The 24,568-nt window shown below is 38.1% G+C and overlaps 1 protein-coding gene across 3 annotated transcripts in view; it reads right to left on the bottom strand.

The window, feature by feature from the left end:
• The window catches only part of CA10 (carbonic anhydrase 10), a 211,492-nt gene that overhangs the window by 161,783 nt on the left and 25,141 nt on the right, over positions 1 to 24,568 (bottom strand). For all 3 annotated transcript variants that reach the window (XM_075169614.1, XM_075169612.1, XM_075169613.1), the window contains one exon: positions 6,885 to 6,959. In XM_075169614.1, the coding sequence (XP_075025715.1) occupies positions 6,885 to 6,959 (75 nt within the window). The remainder of the gene's footprint in view (positions 1 to 6,884; positions 6,960 to 24,568) is intronic.

Genomic DNA, 24,568 nt, shown 5'->3' with positions numbered 1-24,568 from the left:
GCCATATGTAAGACAGCAACTTACTCTATTCAAAAGGCTCTTGTAAAAAGGACGGCTTAGATGGGTATTCAAAGGAGTGGGAAGGACCTGAAGACAGTAACTTTTTGAGTTCCATGCGGGTAACAAAAGCACCTGTAAAGGATGATCCCCAATCCTGGGCTCCTTACTCAAGCGAGAAGGTGGCTGTGGGAACCAAATCACCATGCCACCAGGTGTTGTGAAGGGGAGAAGGTCCATGCTGCAGGCAGGCAGACAGAGCTGCCCTCTTCTGACTGTATTCCCTGGAGGCCGCCTGCCAGGACACCTCCTCCACAGTCAGATGCCCTGGAGAACCACACTCTGTAGTGTCCTGCGGTCCTGTACATCTTCCTCTGCATTGACTCAAAGTTTTATTATAGTCTTCTTTCATTGCTAAACAGAACTAATGAAGAAAGTGATAAAAAGCTGGAGCTATTTCCTTCTGATTAAGAAATATTCTATGTATTACTATCAAGTATAGAGCACCTACAGACAGTAGGTTCTCTTTGACTCTGCTTATTAAGTGTGAGCTTAGACTACCCACTACTGGAACATTAAAGGTACACAAGCCATAAATAGGAGAAGGAAACTGATATAACTAGGCCTAACATAGTCCATCACAGCTTTTATAATGCAGTTTAGACAAGATAATGTGACTAACCTACTTACAATCAATCAATCTCCTGGTTTTACTCCCTTTCCTCCTCTTTGTTCCTCCCTTTTACTCCCTTTAGAAAGGGAGTTTTGAAAAACCGCTCACTGCCCATCACCTTTGCATCTCTGGATAAGACACCATTCAGAAAGCTGTAGTGGCTGTTTTTCTTCCTGGCTTGAGACTGACCATAGTTATTAAGTCAGGAAACAGTCTCACAGAAAGCTTCTAGGGAGATTTCTAGGTAACTCAAAGCTAGCTAGAAACTAGGAACCAATTAGAAGAAAATTTCCTGTGCATATTGGGAAGTCATTGCAGAAGCTGGATGTAGCTAAAAAAAATTTAGCATATTGCTAGTTAATGCAGCCATCCTTGTTGGCACCTTCTAAGGGCTAGTCACTGGCAATAGAAATGGCCCAACTGAAATTACAGCAAACAGGGCTGTCCTGTCAGCCAAAGTGGTTTATGCCTTTGAAGTTCATTTTGCACTCCTTACAGGATAGATGAGAGTTCAGGATTCAGCTTGCTTGGCAACCCCAGAGAAGGATTGCTACCAAAGCCCTTAATCCTGCTTAATTACTAAGAGTTGCTGGACAGACAAAAGACTGCTGGAGCGCAGTCAGATGAATGAACACCTTGTGTATTCTCACCTCAACTTGCTAAGAATGTGCAAGCAAAGCACAAGCAAAGCGCCCCTAGTGCACATCCTAGAATATCATTAAATTGACACTTTTGTTCAGCAGCCACTTGTAGCATTTTCTTAAATGAATAAGCAAATCCCATTTCTCACACATAGGTCTTCACAATCAATGTCAACCTTGATTCTTCTACCTCTATGATTGCTATTGAAGGAGAACATTACAGATCACCACTCAAACACGGTATCTTAATTATTTCTCCATCTATTCATGAAAGCAAGCAGATTCACATTTGTATTAAAATCAGGTAAATTCATAAAATAACTCACAGTATTTATATTTGCTTAAAGCTTTGCGTTACCAGAAGTTCAGAGACATAGATTGAGATTGTTAAATACACTTATTGCTATAAAGAAGTATCGCATGGTTCTCTCAGTTGTATCACTGACTTGCCAAGGGACAATTCATCTCCCAGTAAAATGTGACCAGTATCCACATAACAGGAGCGTTGGAGGCTTTGTAAGGAAAATCGAACCCATGAAATTATTAATCTGGAAAACTCAGCTTTAATTCAGACATAGTACCCATAAAACTTTTAATAAGACTAAATGTTGACTAAACCTGGAGACTAAGTTGCATCACATGGAATTGTACTTACTTGTGAAGGTACAGTAGTACGTAGAAGCATAACCAGATCCTAATGTGCTAAATTCCACTTTTTTCATATTTAAATTCGGGGATAAATCAAACCTTTGAGGTGTGAGTCACTCTCTAACCAGCCTCTTTACATTTTTATGGAAGATTCAAAATTACAGACTCATTCTGATAGTCTCATTAAGTACAGCACTACTACTAATGTGAGAGTGTCTCAAACTCAATGCTATAATTTGGTTACAATTCATACGAAGATGAGCAAATGTTGCCATATTTGTATTAGAACTGAGGCCATCAAATGTCTCCCTTCAACAGTGTTCCTTTCTTCTTCCAAATTAAAAGCTGTCAACTCATCTATTCCTTGCTATTTTAAAATAATGAATTGTATCAACAATTCATTGAAAAGTGAAACAATGGTTTTACATTTTAATTATATTTAACTCCCATGCAAAAATACAAAAAAATCTAATTTCCTTTCTAGTTACATGATTTGTAAACAGACAGTTTTTGCAGAATCACCAAAGGAAGTAAGAAACCAAGAAAATACTTGGTACAAAATATATTTCCTTCAAGCTATCTTTAACTGATAACCAAAGCTGAAATATTATACATACTAACCTAAATTTCAATCAATAAGTGAATGATTTCCAGAATCTATGCTCCATCACCCTGAAGAAATGAAGTGTTCCAATATATTGCTTTCTAAAAGAAAAACTGCTATTATTGTTCCAATAAATAATTATATATGGCTGGTTAATTCTTCAGAGTCGGCACCAGACTGAATGATTTTGAAGAGTGTGTGCAGACTGTTTAAAACACTACTGTAGCTCAGACAGCACCACTGTTTTCACTGACAAGCAAAATGCACCACACGGTGAGTGATGCTACAGCCTCCTGAAGTCCCAAAATAAGACTAGCAGAAATTTTATAGTTAGTACAAAAGGGAGCAATGCAGGAGTAGCAATCAGCAGATTTATGTATTAACATGTAATCCAAAGTTTCAGTAACAGGATGGAGTTTTGGCAAGTGAATTCTGTGATCACAAATTAGATTTAACCACCTTTATATTTTATGCTTCCCAAAGCCCACTTTCGTGATGCTATGAAAAAAACAGGAGCATTAGGAAGAGAATCAATACAATCAGACACACAAGAGTATCAAAGGTTATGTGCACCTGTTTGAAGTAAAGGAAATTATACAGAATAGTCTGAATATTATTGCCTTTGTCACCCTGAAAATGCTTGCGCTACTTCAGTGGCACGACATATTCATAGTCACAGCAAAACTCAGCCAAACGAAAGATACAGAAAAGGTTATTTAAATGTATTTTAACCCATCATGAACTACTTTGATATTCCATACCAGAAAAAGTCTACGTAGTTAAAGTATGTAATAATATAAATTATTTGATTATTATGCAAATCACCATGCATAAAGAAAAGTATTCATTCTTCATCCTTGAACACTCCCTGAAGTTTAATTTGGAACCTAATTTGCATTCAATTAACATTTTAAAGCACTACTTACTTTCTATTTTGTTTGCCTACATGATTTAAATCATAACAGCAATTCTTTGCTTTTAGAAAAGGTGAGAGATGGGAGAGCGTTTTATGCATCGCTAGTATATACACAGATCCAGCCACTGATGCACCTTCCTTCCTGCACTTGGCAGCTCTGCACCCTCACTTGAAAGGCTTGGCACTAAGACAGACCTGAGCCACAGTTACTGTAGTGAGAGAACCCGTCAGTCACCATTGCTCTCTTCTCTGTTGAGCAGTGCAAGAAGGGAAGTTGGGGAAGAGTGATGGGTCTTGCACCTCATCTCTGCCTATAAACTCTCCTACCTGTGAGATACACATCAGTGATTGTAAGCCACTGGTTTACAACATGTAATTTAAGCTGTGAATCCCAGAATCTGGGAAAAAAACTGGGCCTAGATGAACATATTACATTAGAAAGGGATTTAAAATAATTTTTCTAAAATCCAACTCAGAGTATAGGGAGTCTGGGATTTGGGGAATGTAGTGAAGTATGGTTTGATTTTATGAACTGCTCAAAGACAAATTTGCGCAGGATCCAGAGCACTTGTTAGGACTTGACTTAAATGCACCCCAAACAGAGTATTAAGGAGAAAAACTTATGAATGGCATAGTCCAACCCAGGCATGTTGTGATACACTCCTAAATGCATTCTTACACAACTATACATGAAAGAAGTGATAGTTCAAAGAAAGACAGTGACTTTGCTTTGAAGTAGGTGAAAAGTATTCACACAGCCAAAGCTATGACAGACAGACTCTAGCAACTCATCCTGGAGTGTTTTACAAAGCTATTACTCCCAGCTAGTCATCTCTATGCCTGTGGTTGCTCCCCCAAGCAGCTAAAGAGCTGTGTTCACGTCAGTTGTATTAGCTGAGATGCCAGTTTTGAAGTGCAGCGACAGTGTCTTGGACAAATATTCCCTTCTAATATCTTTGGGGGTGGTAACTTCCAGCCCTGGGACAGGACAAACAGCTGTGGAAAGGAAACATCTTAGCAGATGGCTACAGCCATTTACTTCGGTGCAAACAGTCAGCAACTTCAGCTATAGCTCTTCAGACTGCCTTGTAGCTATCACCTCTCAGGTGCTAATTAGCATCTCATGCAAGATCTGATATGTGACTGCTAACATTATGGATGAACTTAATATGCACTAACATATCCTTTGTGATGTGTTAGTCTGAGATCATAAGCATAAAATACACTCTTGAAATGCTTTAAATATGGTTTTCAAAAACCCCAAAATCTAGGTGCTGCTGAAAAAAATTAGTTGTTTGTTCTGTGCAAATTTATGGGATTTCTCTCTTCTGCTGAGGCTTATAGATTGCAGAGTTTGAATCTGAAAGAAACATGACAGTCTGCAAGAAAGGTGCCCCCAAATTACCGTTGCTTTCTGCATGACTGCTTCAGCGAGCTGTTCATAATTGTTCTTCTGGACCAATTCTTGAGGATGTGTGCTAGGTTAGTCCGATATTCAACATGTATGGGTAATTCAGGGTTCTCTCAGAAAGGAAGTCTCTCTCCACACTAGTCTAAAAGGTCTTCCTTCTTGAAAGTTTGAGTCATGACTGTCTCCTCCTTAATCTTCTAAGGATGTTCCCAAGCCCAAATTTCTCATGGTGTTAAGACTAGAATACTACAAGCATTACCTGATCACATATGTTTCTTTACACGCTGACAATTAAATTATTTTTCTCAGTAACTTTAAGCTGAAATAATGAGAAGGTATATTAAGCAAATATTTTTTTTCATTCACCTTCTACTGGGCATCTACCTGGGTCATGCAAATCAGGAAGGCTGAAATTTCTTGAAAGCAGGTGATTATGTCCTCCAGGTTTCTTCCCCTGCTATCAACACTAGGAACTAAACATGCAACAATACACTGCAGCGTCTTTGACAGCCCAAACCAATCTCAAGTAAATCAGAAAAGCTGCTTTATGCTACATCAATAATTAAACTCCAGGCTTGTAGATGTTGATTTTCATATGTGTTGATTTTCACAAGAATTTCAGTGTCAGGAACTTGTGGGTTGAAATATTTCATCTCATTTGCACTAGTATTCCTATCAAGATAATCAGCATCTTGGATATTTCACATGACTGTCAGATTGTAACTGTTGTCACAACAGTGAAAATATCTGATGATAGATCAACTCTACAGATTCTTAGGAATAGATCACACAATGGCCAAGTAATATTTTCTAGTACTTTGAGGAAATAAAGATCATGTAGCCATTTTCATGGTGCATTCATGATAGAACTTGAAGCACTATTTTAGCTTATAATATATAGCGAATATACATAAATTAATGCATATTCATCTCAATTGCACTGAAAACATACTGAACAAAATAATCACTGAATGTTTCTGTGTATACTGAATGAGGAATGTACTGTCAGATCAGCTCCACAACTGAACAGAAAATGGAGGTTGCTAAAGTTTCCTGACTCCTCTTCTAAGTGGAAACATCTAGTCAAATGGAACAGTGAAGACCCAACAAAGTAATTCTGTTTGAAAGAAAAGAATAAAATAATTTACAGAAAGGGAGCACAAAAGGATCAGGTGTCAAATGTAGGCCAAAAACAAAATAAAAAATTGTCAGTCTAAGAACGACTAGTGTCTCAGGCATCTTGAATCCTGAAATGTGTTAGAGAGATCCAGAGCTAAAAAGAACAAGCTAAGGCCTACTCAGACCACATGATACTTAAGGAGTATATAGCATTAGGACAACCAATACACATGTTTTGGAGGAGTTCTACGAATACTGACCAATGCCAGGCTATTGCTAGCCTGAATTTCACTTTTGCCTATCAAACTCAGCTGGTGTTGCTTACTTAGATCCTTTTATCTGCCTACTGATTATTTACCATTTACTAAATCTTACTGAAGCCAAGTTAGGATTTCATCTTTTTTCACTCATTGTTTCTTGTTTCCAAAACAAAAATCAGTGAAACTTGCATGTTAGGTTCATGTTTCAATTAGGTTCCTTTCCTAATATACTCTTAAATTTGTAGAAATGGGGTTATCTAGAAGTGCTGCATCAGGTAAGTAAATTTGTTCAGTTAACAATACTGCTTTTCAGTCCTCTCTTTCTCTTTTCCATACACAGAACATACACACAGAACACATCATGTTAGTTTTACTGAGAGAAACCAGAAATGTCATCAAAGTGATTTCTTTCCCGGAAAACAGCCATGGTCTTTGGACAATGTATTGACAAAAACCTTTCTACGCTTCACTATAATGTGATGTTGAGTATTTGTGTACTTCAAATCTTTGCAATGGATAAAAAAACCAAAACCAAAAAATCTCCCCCAAACCCAACTATATTAATTCCAGTGAAAAAATATTTAACAAAACCTAAGATTTTTAAATCACACTTACCTGGAACAAAGCTTCCCTGGACCACCTCCTTATAAGCCCACCAGCCTTCATGGATTTTTGGTGAATTTTGTTGAGCTAGAAAGAAATAATTGAAGAAACCATAAAATTAAGGCAAGGCATAGGAAATATTTAATTATATAAACTTTAGAAACTCTAAACAGGGTATCATCTTCTACAGAAGAGCCGTTCCTCAAGTTCCCAAGTGATGTTTATTCAATTTATTGAAACATGCTAAGCATCTCTATCTTAGAGGACCTTGTCCCTGTTTCTCATACAGTAAAACATACTCAGTTTCTGAAGAACTGATCACTAAACTTAAAAATGCAGGTAGAAAATGAGGATCTATAGCACTATTGATGGTTTCTCTATATTCAGTATGGGATAAAAATGCAGAGAAAAAGAGTGCACTCATACACAGTCGTCAATATCTGAGTCCAAGTTGGTGGACTGAAAAACAGTTTCTCCCCTTCCTTTCCCAAGTTCTCCAATAATCTCTCACTTTGAACGGGAAGAAGTGACAGAGTGAACCACAGACAACAGCTGTGTCTATAACTGCTCCTCCTCTCATCCCATGTGCTCTGAGTTCCAAAACCAGAACAGAAATACATAGCCCATAGCTTCACAAATGCTGGCTTATGCTATAATGCTGAGGCAGGAATGTAAGTTTTTTCTGCGATCTTCTCTGTCTGCAATGCAGCACCCACTACTTATCCCCCACCACAGTCATCCTGGTAGCTAGGCAAGATACTTGCTTCTGATACACATATGTGACATGCAACTATATTACAGTTGCATTTGATAGCATAGTGCAGTTACACAATGAAAGGTTTCTTTGACCAATATTCTGAAGGCTGTAACAATAAAAGTCTAAGCTTTGGATAAAGTTTGCCCCTGATGAGACTGTTGCTTAAATGACTTCACTAAATTCTTGAAAAGCCAAGAGCAGAAAGGTCTTGATCAGTCAGTTTGCTACTCGTAAGGTCATGACTTCTCTTTGTCTTGAAGGAAATCCGAACTGGAGCAAATTTTGTGGTCAAAATGTAAAATCTCTGTTAATTGGAAATACTTTCAAAAGGCATACAGACACACAGCAAGACAAACATGCAGTTGATTTCCATAAGATAGCAGATCAGAGCTGATATGCAAATATGTTCTGCCTTCACTTGTATTTTGCTTGATACTTTCATATTGAGACCAACTCTCTTTCACTGAGCTACAGAAAGCTCAGCTACCTTGCGTATCGTTAACTTACATTTGGGGTTGGTTTTGGTTTATAAGATACTTTCAATCTCTTGCACTAGGTCCAAAAATTTTTTAACATAAATACACAGCTACAGAAGATGCTCGATTTAGCAGCTTTCTGCTGCAGTTTCATTTCTAGATCACATATTATATACAAAAGGCACAATTATCCCGGGAAAAGTTCCAGCAATATAATAAAAATTGTTGTTGTCATTAAAAATTACAAAGAGGATGAGACATTCAGACTAAAAAGGATACAAGACGAGGACCATTACATACTGTTCTATCAGTTACAAAACAATATTTATGATTTAACTGACTGTAAATTGCAGAAACAAAAGTACAGCTGAAGTTAATTAAACATACTGACAGAAGGACCAACACTCTGCTTTATCAGAAATCCAGACACGCTAGTGGAATGGGGTATGTGTGGATGCAGATTTCTCCTTGCAGTACTGATGCTCATTCCATTAATTGAATGGTGACATGTTAAACTGAAAGGACTATTCCACTGTGCACTCTTTACAGTTTGCAGGTGACATTATCTTCATTAATTTAGCTTTTATATCATTGCCTAGAGAACTCAAACTGTCTATGGCTTTGTTGTGCTGGACTGCACTATACAAACATTTGGAAAATGGCAAATCCCAACCCAAAATCAAAATATCCGAGCTGCAAAATATTCATATCCAGTCTGAACTGCAATTTTTTGGATCTCAGCACTGGTTTATGCAGGTTGCTTTTATGCCTCTATGCTCTGCAGCAGAAGTCCTTAAAGACTTCAGGATGCTTCAGCAATAGGAGAGGATACCAATAAGTGAGTCCCAAAGAAGCACAGCAATCATTCTTCTACTTAAAATTTCCCAGAAAACTACATTGCATTAAAGTGCATCTTGTAGTAGTACGTACAGCTAAAGCTGGTTCAGCCAACCAGAGGCAGCTGCATTTTAAAAGTGGGTGAAAAAAGTATGTATGTAGATAGAGGCAAATTAAGAAGACTTCAGGGAGGATGGGTATTTTCAAACACAACTGCTTACTGTCAGCATTCATAGAAACATATACCATCGAAAAATGTATTGCTTTTGTCCACTTTGTGGCGAATCTAAATGGTACATGCCACATCCAGAAGAAAAATATAACCCGTTTATTCAGAGTTTAAATTAAACCAAAATCAAAAGAGGCCACCTCTGCAGCTCTGCTTCCGTGTGTTGTCCCAACACTAAGTAAAGCTAATTCCAAAACGAGTATCAGGAAAACTGAGATTTTTGTCATATTTTTTCAAACCTGCTGCATTAGTATGGAACAGTCTGCATGAGATGAGCAAGAAAATTAGATTATCAAAGCTTTGTACTAAATAATTGGATGGCTGTGCAATTGCTTCAGCTGTCAAAGAAGAGCATGACCTGGCATCACTCTGCACGTTCCACAGATATCAGATCCTTATCTCTTCAATACACATGAAAATGAAACACATAAAAAGGAGTACAATAAGCAAAATGAGATGTTGTACCATAGCCATATAAAATATCTAACACAGGGCAAAAGCAATGCTGGGAGTCCTGCTGATTTACAGAAAACTGAGGCCACTAAGGAAAGCAAGAGGAAAGGCAGGTGGTGGTTGTGAGAGAGCAGCTAGGGAGACAATCCCCAGTGCTATGCTCTTTCCTGAACCCTGAAACCTCAATGTTTTATACCAGTTCAGGCAAAACATCCAGCAAAATAGTGCAGAGAGTGACTGAACACATATTTCCACTCTGCTGTGCGTATGAAATCTAGCCTGGTGCCAAAGATTTACTCTGATGGATTCTACAGGGACATTGCTTAGAAAGGAAAAAGATTTATAAAGCTCTCATTTCTCTGAATGCAGAAGGAGGGGGTCTGGTAAGGCCAAGGAGGAAAGTTTGTCTTCCAAAAACTTCTCCTAAACCATTACTCCAATTTATGTTATGCAAGTGGGCAAGAAGCCTTATTAAAGAAGAAAAAAGCTGTTCTCTATTTTTGAAACATAATCAGACCCATACCTGGATTAGTAATAGAACAAGGGAATATAAAATTAGAATGAAGAGACATATGGACAATTCTTGCTGGGAATCCTATCTGGGACACTTACACCTGATGCACATACAACACAGGGTCTCTACAATTGGTGTATCAATGCCCATCTGACAGAATGGCACTGTGCCTGGGTAAACAGGTTCAACCTTATGGCTCAGGAATTGTTGCCAAGGAAAAGGATTCTTCATATGTGCCACCTCATGACACTGAAAATAGCAAAATTCTCTCAGCATCCTTCTTATTTCAGTTAAAGTAAAACTATTGTACCGCTCATTGCAATTCTCCCACTTGAGTACCATAAAGAGAGACACGCATGCTTGCTTTGCGGATTCTGATACTCCTGTGTTCATACCAGAACACTGCAGCTCCTCCATGGCAGCTCCTTTTTTTGGCATGTCACGTAAGATACTGGGGAGGCAAAAAGTCTAGAAAGCAATTCAGTATTCCTAAAGAGGGTTAAATATCTTTAAAAAAAAAATTAATTTCTAATACGTCAGAGACTTCTGCCTTTACCACTAAAACCTAGAGTATGCCTTTTGCTTTCAAGAAATATTGTTGCTTCTGCAAGGCACCAAAATAAACAGGCCCACCTGAAAACTTTGTTGTTAGGAGCAGATTACCTGCACAAGTAGCTCTGCAACAGCAATGTTGCCATCAGCACTGTATTCTGCCATTAGTAGGGACAGTCCAAAATGCCACGTTTGTCCAAAGTGCTAGAGGATATTGAATGACCTCCATTTGCTACAGCATTGTCTCTCTCAGTACTGAAATCACTAGTATCTGAGATTAGTAGCTCTGCTGATATAACACCATTATGTCAGATCTCTTTCAATGCAGCTGCTGTAGAGGAGACAGGATATTTATTTGGAGATTATATGACACATGTTGCTTTCATTTTGTCAGATTATCGTAGGTATGTTTCATTGTGCAGCATAAAATTACAGGCTGAGTTCTGCAAGATGTCGTGCATTTTTCTTTCCTAGTGACTTCCATGTATAGGGAAACAGCATTGTACAGGATCATAAAAATGTACAGTAAATGCAAACAGCAAAAGATGCCAGTGCCCCATAAAGTCATCAGTTAACTACATCTAGCTTAGAGGTTAAAATGAGTAGGCTTATGTTTCAAAGAGAAGCTGTTGCTTAGTCAGTAAAACTATTTTAAAATCATCAGGTAACATTGTATCAGATACCAGGTACCACGATGCAGATGCTCAAATACCTGCATATAATTTGCAGTGCAAAGAGGTCTTCATCTTGTTGGAATGCTAATGCTGACATAATATAAAATGCTGTAATTAATATAAAATACCCCTCAGTAAACATGCTTATTTGCAAGATATAAACAAGTCATTCTACAATTACTTATTTACTTTCTATACTTAAATAAAAGATAAAAAGGCTTGTATCTGATGCCATCATTTACATCATTCACATCTGAGCATAAGCCCAGAGCAGAATCCTGCCAGATCAGAATTCTCCATTCACTTTACTGCTATTTCTCACAGATGAAAAATGCTAGATTTTGGAGAATCAGCCTCATAGCAGTTACGAAAAAAATCTTTTTTCATCTGCATTTTATTGATCTGAGCTCTTCTGATTGCTCTATTAATCACTCTGCATGCTTATCCCAACTCATCTTACATCCTAAAAGTCTTGCTTGTGATAACCTGGCTAGTATTGCCCTGGCATTAAATACATGATAATGTTTTTATCGCTGTTACCTCTTCTGCATAGTTATGAGACTAAAAAGAAAACCAGCTGCAACTATGAGCCATATAGTTTCATAATCAACTTAGTGCAAAGCATTAATTCATTGCTAATACTTTGATATGAAACTCACAGAAAAATGGCATAGTGCTAACTACAAGAAAAATAAATCCTCAAATCTGCTATTACAATGGTGAACACTGAAAAAGAAAGATATTTATAAGGTATTAGACGCTGGTGTGGTCTTCACTTACATCCACCTTTGTGTTCCATAGACTATTGGCTTTATAGGCCTTACTCTGTTTCTCTCCCGGCTAGCAGAAGCTATTGCTTAGCTATGTAATACTATTTGACTTTCCATTCAGAGTTCCATAGTTCACTCTGAGTAGCTTCATCACTCTCAAGGTATCTTCTTCAGTCATTGACAAGTAATCCAAGATGGCTGTGCCTTACGGCAGAAATTAAAATTAGAGGAATTTTCCTGTAGTGTTTCAGAAGATCATGTGTTCTAATAGAAAATTAGCCCTACAGAGAACAGTGCAGGATGGTTTAGAAACAAAAAAAAGCTGTAAGAAAGAGTTTAATCTTTTTTGCTAAACTCCATTTCCAGAATCTTAGGTAATGTACATACTTTGTAATTATTTTATATAGTTTTAATTGCTACATTTTATATGGATATTTTGCACACTGTTAAACCCAAGGATGGGTTGCCTGAACTTTGGAGGGAACACAGACTTACTCAATCTAAAAAATCAGTTTCAACATCTTCAGTCATACAAGAACCAGCTTTCGGCTCGCACCAACAAATGCCTCTTAAATGGAATACACATGTATAAAGTGGACCTGACAGCAGGGGAACTAAGCAGATGCAATTAGCTGAAGATTCAGCCCTCTATAATTAATGTTCAGTTTGTTTAAAACAAGTCTGTACATAATTGCAGCTATTATTTAAGATGTTTTTATGCAGCCTTTTTACATTAAAAGAACTTAACAACACACACTTCAGGCACTATATAAAGCATCATTTACAAGTGAATAGTTACAGGACAAGAAAGGTTAGCCTGCTTATGAATACTGCAGCCTACATTGTATGCATCACCATACGATGAGGGAGGAAAAAGAAAACAAAGGATTATAAAGGGATCAATAAATAAAATGCTTTCATTAGCTATGCCAGATTTCTTTTTTTTTTTAGTAACGTTTTGCTCAGAAAACATGCAAATGCTCTTTCATTAAGTTAATACTTTCCAATTCCATAAATCCTTCTTCCACCATCCCCATGTGTAAAAGCTGTCACTGCTGCTGTGAATTCCAAACAGTATTCAACACAAGCAAAACGGACGTGACCTGTTTTTATCACAGGCAGAAGTAAGGCACTATCATGGGAACTCTGCTATGGCACAGAGACTTGACTATTCTGTGTATTTTCTATTTACTGTAATTTTGTTTGCTGACAAGATTCCAATTAAAAACCCGGGCCAAAGGGTGAGATTTCATACAAGCAGACTCATATGTATGCTGGTAGTAGTGACAAACAATGTGGCATAACATTACAACATAGCTAACAGCTACTGTCCCTATGTAGTCGGCTTTTGATGAGAGCCACCAAGTGTCCAGAGTCACTAAATGCTGCTTGAAAAACCATAAACTAAGATGTTTACAAGTACTTAAGCCCCTATTAGGACGCACATTCTGCTTACAGCACTCTCTCACCAGAACTCTGCAAGACTTTGGTAGTATCTAGCAGTAACTCAGTTTTTGCAGGAAGTAAAAAGTGTATGTAAGGCTTAGCTCTGTTCAGCAGAGAGAAGGATCTTGTGCAGATATTATTTTCATCCCCTCCAGTCAAATATATTTGTGAACATTTTCCCTACAGAATTTCAAATCCTAAAAGGCAAGGAAAGGGGCAAAGGCAAGGGATAGCCAATGTAAAGGCCACTGCACAGAACTGGCAGGCAGGACTCCAGAACATCATTTCTTCCTCTGCTATTAATCTTGCAGGTGACTGTGCACTTTCATTTATCTACCTGTAAAAACTGGCTTGTAATACCAGTTATCATCCCATTGTTCAAGAAAGGAAATAGGAAGATTTAGTAGAAGAGATCCCATGAAACCGTGCTCATTAGGCGCTTATAAGTTGTGCTTCACTCAGCTGTAGAAATAAAATTAATTAACAACTTCTTTGCTTTCTGATGTCTGACTACTATCAAAACAGTTTAAATAAGATTATGTGTAAGCAAGAATCATTCCCAATAATGTTTATGAAGAACATGAGGTGAACATGCTAGGTAACTGCATGCTATACCATACTGTTAAAGGAAGCTGTATATATGGTTTTGGGTGGTGGGTCCCAACTTTTAATAAGCACTTTTCCATAAAGCATATATGCCCAATCATGCAACTGCTATTTAAGTTCTAATATAAATGAACAAAAGCAGGGGTTATATTTAAAGCTTTTAGTCAGAAAAAGTTAAAACCATTTTGACTCACTCTCCCCTGAGCACGTAAGTACACCAATGTAAATGATGGATTGCACTGCAGGGTGAATTACTTTATGTCACTGCACCCAATTTAACACGAAACTCTGCATACTGTTCCTAACTCAATTTGTAGAACATAAAATGTCCCTATAAAGCTGCTGTCCTTTTAATGTGACTAACACACACGTACAAGAATTAGACCACATAATGTAAAAGATAGTATGTTTGCCCTCTCCAAGTATTTTTTGTCTAACATGGCTGCAATACTAAGGCAGCGTTACAATTAATGTTATTTGCTTCAATTTTTAAAATAATACTTTTTTCATAATTTCTTCTTCAGCAAAATTTCATTTCTGAAACGATTGAGAAACAGGGACCTTCTATATAGCTCTATACTATCTGGGAAAGCTGAGCAGCTTTGTTTGATATGAAAGAACGCTGAAGGTTCTACTTACAAATTACTATCAACTAGGGATGCAAGCTTCTGCTTCCTCAAACCCATACAGATCTATGGGATTCACATTACTTTTGAATGAGGTACAGTTCTTTTCCTTCTCTGGCACAAAAGTCAAAATTGCATCAAAGCTGAACTACTGCAAGAAATCAAAGCAATTAAATTAATGCAGGAGAAAAATACATAGCTGTGTTGCAGCAATTAGAACGTAACACTGATTGCAAGCAGTGTGGGAAATTCAAAGGGTAGGGCCAGAGACTCAGTACCTTTCATCTCGGTCACTGATGGCATGCTTAGAGTTTCATGGGTCCTAAACCACATTAATACAGTTTGGCTGTCCCAATGTTTTCCAGAGTCTCTGACAGGAGCTTCAGCATACACAATAGCCTACTCTGTGTTGTGTTAGATGGGGTAGTTCCTCTCCAATGAGTTGTTTAATCATGTCTAGATATAAAGTCTGAAGAGCTCTATAAAATGATGCAATAAGAAGCAGCAAGATATCTTGTGATATTAACTTCAGAATAGCTCATGCTTTACATTGCACTGCATGCCCTCCACTCCCATTAATTTCAATGTGGTTTGGGGACACTCAGCAACTTCAAAGAAATGGCCTCAATATCCTTGAGCCTTTAAAGTTCAATACATTATTAATGCTAAATTAATAGGGCTTCCTTTAAAAGGAAACCACTAAGTTCCTTCCTCAGAAGCACATATGATACCAACGTCTCATCAGGTTTCTGACCCTAGTTGCTCTCCGTATTCTCTAAACAGAAGGTTACCAATCAGTAGTAGTACAAACAGTTGGGGACTGTCCTATTAGCTGCCATGGGCAGATCTTCCCCCCCCTCCCCAAATCTGTGGCTCCAGGAAAGAGAAATTATTTCTTCAGCTGTATTCCCATGAGGGAGCTATGCCTAGAATTTGAGTATTCAACACTGCTAGGCAAACTCAAGGAGAAAAAATAAAGGTCTTCCAATTAACCTCAAGACTAATGGCACAGCATCAATATTAGGTGCTTGATCCTACAAAATACACAGCAGCCTCAAATCTCACTGAATTCTACAGCACACAAAAACTTGCAATCCAGAATGTAATACGGAAACATTCTAAAGAGCTACATCACATGCAGAGAATTCATAATGCTTAAGCAATATTATTATGAGCATTTTCCACAATCTTAACAAAGGGACATACCTGAAAAAGAGGGAGGAAGGCTGCCTTCAAGTTCCCTTGAAAACTCAGCAGAACCATGAACGGCAATCTGTAGGTCTTGTACATACATTACTCTAAATTCAATCAACACAAAATGATGCACTTTCCTGAGACAGGAAAAGTCATTTTCTCCTGGCTAACATAGCTACATATAAACAATTGCAACAAACACCACAAAGTCATTCAAAAGCTAATGGTAAAGGGAAGGCAAAATTATTCTGGTTATACTGAATTGGATTCAGAGACCTATATTTCCAGTCATCCTGGGGTTGACAGTCAGGGCACTAATCCAGATCATCTCACAGCTCACTGGACTACCTAAATCCTCAGCTCTTAAACCTTACGTCCTGGTGCTTTCTGAGATCATAAAGTCAAAAAATGTTTTTCTGGCCATATAATAACAGCTTTGCTAGCATCAAGAAGAAATCTAACGTCAGAGGATAAGCCAAGATATGGATCCATTTCAAGCAGCGGCATCATGACAGAAAACTAAACCCATCGTAATGTGGCTTTATTGCAATTGCTCTTCACCATCACCACTGCAGTTTATCAGTTTCTTAGCAATAGTTAGATCTTGGTTACTAGGCATTTCTTAACAGAATGGTGAGAAAAAAAACTTTCTAGCTAATTTTTCTGAATTGGTACGTGACAGCCTTTCTTCCAGTAAGTAGCAGTACTTTCAGTGGTGTTAAGAAGATTGTGATGTTTATTTTTCAACATATTATTTCAGACTAAAGCAGATCTTGACTTTCTCAAAATAATGTTTCTACATCATGCAGATTTTCAAAAGAGCCCAGTTTATGCATATTCCCATTACTATACATGGCAAGTATAGAAGAATCTTAAATAGCAATGAACTCATTAAATTCCCTTTAAACTGCCAAAAAGGGTTAGGATCATTGGGTTTATTTCTGTGTGCTACCAAACAATGAGATACCATGGCCTATCAAAAATTCCAAGGTCCATGTCAACAATATAGGGTTCTTATATATGTTTTCTTCACTCACATTCCTGGAAAAACTGTGGAAAATCAATGTATATTACTGGAGGCAAGAAAAAGGACTAAAGAAGGATATTTGCTTCTGAGCTAGTTGGGGCAAGTTAGAGCAACTCCTAACAAGAAATGATTCTTAGAATTCCCAAAAAGCAAGCAGAGACTCTGGCCCTGCATAATAAAAAGCTATCCAAGGTTGCAAAGTTGCACTTACCCACTACCTCATTAAGGAACCCCAAATCATTTAATAAAACAAAGTGCACAGCTCAGAATGCCATTAGTATTAAACTGGCTACAAGACAAACATGAACATTGTGTATCACCAGCATTAACTTACTTTGCATAAATTTAATTTACAACATAAAAGGCAGCTTAGGAAATTAGAGAAGAAAATAAAGTAGTCTTATCAACACCTCAATCCACTTAAGTCCCTGTAACCCAAATGATAAAGAGTCAACCCCTATGAATAAAACGAAGTACATATATTTCACTACTACCTGTTTCCCCTAAGTAACGATCAATGTTATGGTGAAAGGTTACCCAAACCTGGAAAAAGCGAAGAAAAGCAGCTTTTTTTTCAGGCTTCTAAAATCAGAGATGGGAAATAATTGCGGAGAAGTTGAACTGCCGTGGAGAAACTGAGGAGCAGCAAGAGGGAAAAATCATTCTAGTCAGATCAGCTGCCAGGATAAGATAAGACAAATAAGAAAAGAACATGTCTTACTCATCTCAGTTGCCAGGCATGTTGTATTTTACATCGACGTTCCAATTCATTAATTACTGCTTAGATATTACAGTGATGACAGCCGTGTAAGTACCTGATGTAGAGCTTTTACTGTTTTATTGTGGACTATTTTCAAAAGATATCCTTAAAAATTTTAGTAGTTTGGAAGCATTGTTTGTTTATACCACTTGTCAGGTGAAGATGGGGAAGAACTTTTTTTTTTTTTTTACATTTTGTCATGCTCCCAATCTTGACAAATCACTCTCCATACCTGCCCCCACCATTTTTCCTTCCCTGCAGTTCTATGGAATATCCCTCAGAGATTACTTCTATCATCCATCTGTCCATAGTTGTGTTTACCCACTGATCCTGGAATAAGTCCTTCCCCTTCTCTGGACTGACTCCTGAGACAGCAGTGTTACTCTGGCACTCTGCTGCTATTCTGTTATTCCTATCCCAACCAACAATATTGTTGGCTAGAAATGATGCAGCTCTGTCTACCTTGGGTGACTGTAGAGAGCAGCTTATCCTTCTGAACCCTACTAAATTTCTTGGCTTCTTGGTCCTTGCAAAGGTGTCCCCTATTCATCTTTCTCAGCCAGTGATAGGCTTCTTTCTCTGTTTAGTTTTGAAGTTAAGATGGAAGATATTTCACCCTGGCTGTGATGCCTGTACCTGCTTCATTTTGCTGATCTAGAATTTTAATCACTTTCTAAATTACTGATGTAGAAATCCCAGGTAGAAAAAAAAACACCTCCATTTGGATATCTGTTGTTCATAGCTTGCTCTCCCTCCCTTTGAGAGATCAGACTTTGGACACAGATAAAAGAAAAATAAAAAAACCACCAAAGGTAAGAATTTTAAAAATGTATTTAGTTCAAGGGAACTGTATGGAGAAATATGCCACTGCAAAGATTTCGTCAGGGATTTCCTAGCTTTCCTTCTTTTCATCTGTGTGGTCCTGTTTCTTCCAAGTCAAAATCCACAGAAGTTCCAGACAGTCTTTTATTCTTGCCTGTAGCAAGAGGAAAGAATTTTTTTTTAGTGAGGGCAAAACCAGCTCAGGACTGGAAATGGAAGTTGTAGATTTTAAATGTATATGTTTCCCTCCTTATCAGCCTGGCATATCTAAAGCAGAGATGCCTGGTAGTTTCCAGTGTCCTTTGAAAACCAGACAGCAATTGCACCTGTTACCCTGTTACCCTTTCTTCCATATTTTATTTATATTTACCTCTATTCTAAAGATTTCTAAAGGTCTACTTCTCTTCTAACCCTTTTTATTGTTCAATGTTCCATCTTTAGCCAAGACATTGACTGAAAAAAAAAAAAGAAATCCTAGGAGCTGTGACAGCCCTGCCTCCTGCACACTCTATGGGGCAGAACTTCCAGAGACAAGGTGCAGAGAAGCTCATTCCAGTAGCTTAGCCATAAAGACTAGCTGCCTCCCAACTATTGTGTGCACTATTGCATATGACAGCAATACAGAAAAACCTGTCCATCAATAATACTCATTGCCCACCTCATTTAATTTATGAAAATGCTAAACAGTTGTCCATCTATTGATATGTATAGATAGCCAACTTTAAAAACACAACCAATGCAATAGTACGAAGCAATATACTCCAACAGCACTAAGTCCAAGAGCCCCACCACACCAGCTTTCAAAGTATCAGAAATACGGAGAAATGCCCTTGAATTCAGGTCAATTCAGAGAAGCTTTGTTTCTTTCAGTTAAGATTCTTATTGTATTCAATTTTCATCAGTGAACGCTTCAAAGAATGATTCAGGATAACTCTGGCAAATTCACTGCTGTGCAGCTGCCTGAAGAACATACAACATACCCTGGAGACACAGACATCCCATACCTGATTATCCACAAATAAATGCCTGCTGAGCCTTCCACATATGCTGAGCACTGTAGATGGGAACAGAAAACAGTGGGATATGCAGACCTGTAGATCTATTCCATAAACACAGCATCTAACAAAAATCATGTCCTCGCATCCTGTACCTTCCCTCCTTCCCAGCCTTTGCCACTTAAGCCTTTGATTTATGTATGCAGAAAGGGTTGCAGGTACAGATGAAAAAGGCATGGCCAATCAGACTGCCCGCTTCAAAGCACCCGCAGTCCTGAAAGGAAAGTATCAACCACATTCTGCTGACAACTGACTTGTCATTTCCTTTACTATGATTTGCCTGAAGTCACACATGGCATATATATCCAAGCAGATATAGACTGCTCTGTCTCTCAGCAGGTCATACGAGCTACAGTGCACAGTACCAGACTCACTTGGCTCTACAGCTGCAGGATCAGATCTGGTTTGTGTCTGGGTGGTGAGGAGCACAAGCAGATAAGGAATGGGTGGAAAGGTATGCAGAAGTCAGTGATGACGCTGATGGGAGAAGTCAGACTCTGTAGGAAGTAAGTTACTTCCAGTCCTTTGATCTTTCCACTGGAACACACTGAATTTTATGCATAACATCTCAGCTACTCTATAAACTCTAAGTCCACGTGAAATAAACCCCCAAATGCTAGGCAAACTAGTCAGGAGATTAGCAGTTTTTTAAAAAATATTTGGAATACTGAAATTAATCTAAAGCAAACAAACTTTTGTTTATGTCAAAAAAAAATTAAGAAACTTTGACATTAGTCTCATAGACATTAAACTTGTCACACTAGCAGCCAGGAGAAACTGTCCGAATTCTGCACATTTTCGTTCTCCCCTTCGCATAAATGCCTGCCTAGCTGTTCATGAAACTCTACACTAACCACCTGGGAAACCTAGTGAGGGCTGATGAATAATGCACATAAGTCAAAGTCCACTATATCTGGCTGGGTGACCATACAATTACGCAATGAACAATACTACTGACTCTGTAAACTTGATTTTCAGCCCTGGTAGACAAAATCTTAGGGTCAAAATTGGATGATGAAACTGGATGTATGGAAAGGATCTTATACCAGGGTCCTTTATCCAGCTTTCAACTTCATACCAGGCCAGGTTTACTGCAACTGGCACGCTACAATGCCAGGTTTTCACTCAACTACACAGGAAACTAAGCCCAGTACCAGAAGATGCCACCTTATTTTACGTTAGTCAGACCTATCCCCACCCTTCCACACATGCTTGAAGTAGATCCAGCCACAGACAGAATGGTGTGTTTTCTTAAATCCTTATGGTACTGTGTATGTGGCATCTGTTTGTTTTTTCCCGCAACACAACTTTGTGCAGCGGTATGTTGATAAGACTGCTCTTACTTTTTTTTTTGTACTTTTTACAGCACCAAGAATTTGTAAAGGTCATATGCTAGAAACAGTACAAAATACAGAAGATCACCTCTATTCAAGAACTTGAGAGACCCTATTATTTAACTAGAGAACACACAGTTTAACCATGGCTGCACCTGCTTCAAACTATTCTACTGACCTTCAGACTTTAGGCCAAATCCCTTCTGTATGTGTCTCCATTTTGCAATGTTTGACCATGTCCTGCCTTCACCTCCTGGTTCTCAAATTCATGCATGTTTATGGTCTTCTTATTGGTACATCATCATACATAAGGAGCCTGAGTATATAACTCTTAGTAATGCAAGCAGTCCATGTAACTCAAAGATTTTTCTTGTACGAGTGAAGATTAATAAGATTTAACAAGACTGACGCAGCACTCTGCAGAACACAACATTTTGATAAATGGTGCTCCCATAGCAGCTTACGCTAGGCGCATTCTAAAACATTTAAACTGATAGGAATTATTCTGATGACTTCGAATACTCACTGAATATGGTTCCAGAACAAACACAATTTTTTTGACCCACCTGTATCACAATCTTTCTTTTTGAGTATGGATTTCTTTAACTGTGATTTCCTCAACTGCAACCCAGGGTAGATATGAAGAATGTGGCACTGGACTTGTACTATTGCTACACAGCTCAGCTGGTTAGATATGGGGCTATGCCTTCAGCAGGTTCACCCAATGGTGATAATATTTACTTTACAAACACTCGCCATTTCTTCTTATTATGTTCTGCCATTAGAAAGCAGCCAGAGTGTGTGAGAGATATCAGGACAGTAAACAAAACAACAACCTCTGATATTAAGGGAGTAAGTCTGGTCTGTTTACTCCCAAAAAAACAGAAGACTGCTCAAACAAAAATAATCAATTTTGGGTTCATGCTTTCTTAAAATATGCTTTTCTTCAAAGACAATCCAATAATTCTCGGTATTTATCCTAGCAGTTGTAGGGCAATATTTATTCTAACAGTCTTTGTAGGGATAACAGCGGATTGGATTTCAGTTGAAAGGAGATCTACACCCTTCCCTCTCCCCTACCCCAGAAACAGCTCATAGTAAAAGAGCAAATTTTCTCCTTTGGGTGGTGTTTAATTAATTCAATTGCAAAACTTTTTGGTGAATTTGGCATGAGTAAAGTGTCAAGGTGATCCAGAAGCTTAGCAAATTTTAACTGCCTCAAAACACACAACAATTCTGAAATCATGTCACCTCCAATCTCAAGTGCCAATCTTTCTCTTCTCCCCTGAACAACTTTTCATTCATCCCAGGTTTAAAAAAAATGACAAAGAAATGCTAAAGACAGACTAACTAAGGAAAATATTAAACCCTAAACTCCAAATGCCTGCTTAAACAATAGCACCATTTCCCTTCCATCTGCATTCAGCTACGTTGAATTTAGCATGGCATCATGTGCACAAGTGCTGTGGTGAAATGGGGTTGACAGTACTAAGTGACATGAGGGACATACACTGGCCTATTTCCTTAGGACAATTATCACCCTGAACAGGCATTTTGTATTAAAGCTGCTTCTTCATCATCTAATCCCCCCCTACCCTTCTCCCTAGCACTGTTTCCCAAAGAAGTCAAAGTCTTGTCTGCAAACCCAGAGGCTCCATCAATTCATGTGAAGTCAGTCAATAGAAACTAGTGCAGTACTAGTCAGGTTAGCATCACAACTGTAAACACAATTTCAACCATAAGTCAACATAAATGAGGTCACTTAATTGCTAACACAGACATTTGCATTGGGTTTAACTAATGTGATAAAAAACTGGCATCATTTACACTATTTCAACTTTGAGTATCAACTAGCTGTAAGCTGCGCTGCCTCACATAAATCTGCATTAAGAACGATACAAGATTTGGACCTGGAAGCCTCAAGACCCTCAAGGAAGCTTTTTCATTGCTTTATAGTTTGTCTGGACAATTATCTCTGTGAAATGCAGTGCAAAGCCCTACTATTCTGATTTGGCAGTGAGCTATGAGTCAATCGTCTTTGACCTACCCAAAGAGGGTTCTACACACTGAGCAGCATCATCTCTTTATTTTTGTATACCAATTTTGAGAAAACATTTTGAGATATTTGAGTAAAAGATACCATAGAAATAGAAAGTACTGTTTAAATAAATTACATTTCTCTAGGCTTTGAATTAAGAACCACAGTCACTCCTAATGGATTAAAACATGACATGTTTTACTTACCTCCTACACATGCTTGTATGCTTTTATAAAAGGCTAATATAGAAAGTCTTTAATAGTCTTCCATGCATTAGAAGAGCTACATGGTCTATGATCATCAATACACAGATTAAGAAGCACTTTAGGGGCTGAATGAAGCCAGCCACCTCATTACATATGGCCCACAGTCACATTAGTGTTATCCTATAGTAACACGACAAAAATAAGATTAATTTTAATGTTTCCTCTTTCTCCTCAAAAGATATTAAAAAGACCTGTCTGGACTTTAGGAAGGAAAACATTTCCAAACTTCAGTCTAAGCCACAGTAGACCAGAGGACTGCTGTCATTACAAAGCTATGATATCTCAGGGCATTGCTTCCTGCTGTGCAGATAGCAAAAGCTGTCTTTTTAAGGGTCTGATCTTTCTCCTCCACTGCAGTCTGATCAAATTGCACAATGACTTCAGCAGAACATGATCTGAACCCAGACCTGCACCTAACAATTATGTAAGAACCTAATGGTTCTTAGGTTAGATAAGTTAGTAGAAATTCAGGTGGGGCCAACACTTGGAAGTAGAAAGCTGAGTAAAAGGAGGGGACTGGTTTTGCTTTATGCTTTCCTTAAGATGACTATTTGAGTACTTTTTTCCTCAACCTAACACTTGTGACTGAGATAGAGAGAAGGGGCTGCTGCTTAGACCCTCAGTGCAGAAGAAAACGCTCAAAGGCTCATTAATTTAAGCCAACCAAGCAGTGCCATGAAAGGCCACTGCAGTCAGTCTTCCTAGCACTTCAAGGTAAAAGTATCATGGATTTTTAGCACGATTCAAACTCCCAAAATGTTTGATTCCTGAGTGTTCCTGAAGAGATGGTGTCCCTTTTCTACAAATGTGGAAATGAATGCCAGAGTCAGAGAAAGATATTCTCTACCTTTTATTAGCCAATTGGTAGCCCAGTGTACAATTTTTACAGTACTTAGACTTGCAGAACATTTGACACATACAAAACATTTCTCCCATTGACCTGTTTTAGCTGTAAGTGCTCAGCACTTCTGCAAATCAGGCCTCGGGGGAAGCAAGAAACATACAATTTGTGACCACTCTTGAAAAGTTTGATTAAAGTGTGTTGCCAAGCAACACAAATTCTAGCAGAGACAGTGATAAAATTCTATTCTCTAGAGAAGCCTTAAATTCCTTTGTGACTATCTTTTCCTTTTCCTGAAATCCCTTCCTTTATTCACTGTGTCCCCCAACTTCTGCAATAAAATGAGAATGTGCTAAATTAGTGTCTTTTCCCACACAACCCTTGCACATGCAATCACACTTCTGGTATTTCTAAAGTGT

Source organism: Calonectris borealis, chromosome 20 (genome assembly GCF_964195595.1).
Source record: "Calonectris borealis chromosome 20, bCalBor7.hap1.2, whole genome shotgun sequence".
NCBI classification, from domain to species: Eukaryota; Metazoa; Chordata; class Aves; order Procellariiformes; family Procellariidae; genus Calonectris; species Calonectris borealis.
Note: the sequence above shows the minus strand (reverse complement) of the source record. Positions and strands in the feature narration are given on the sequence as shown.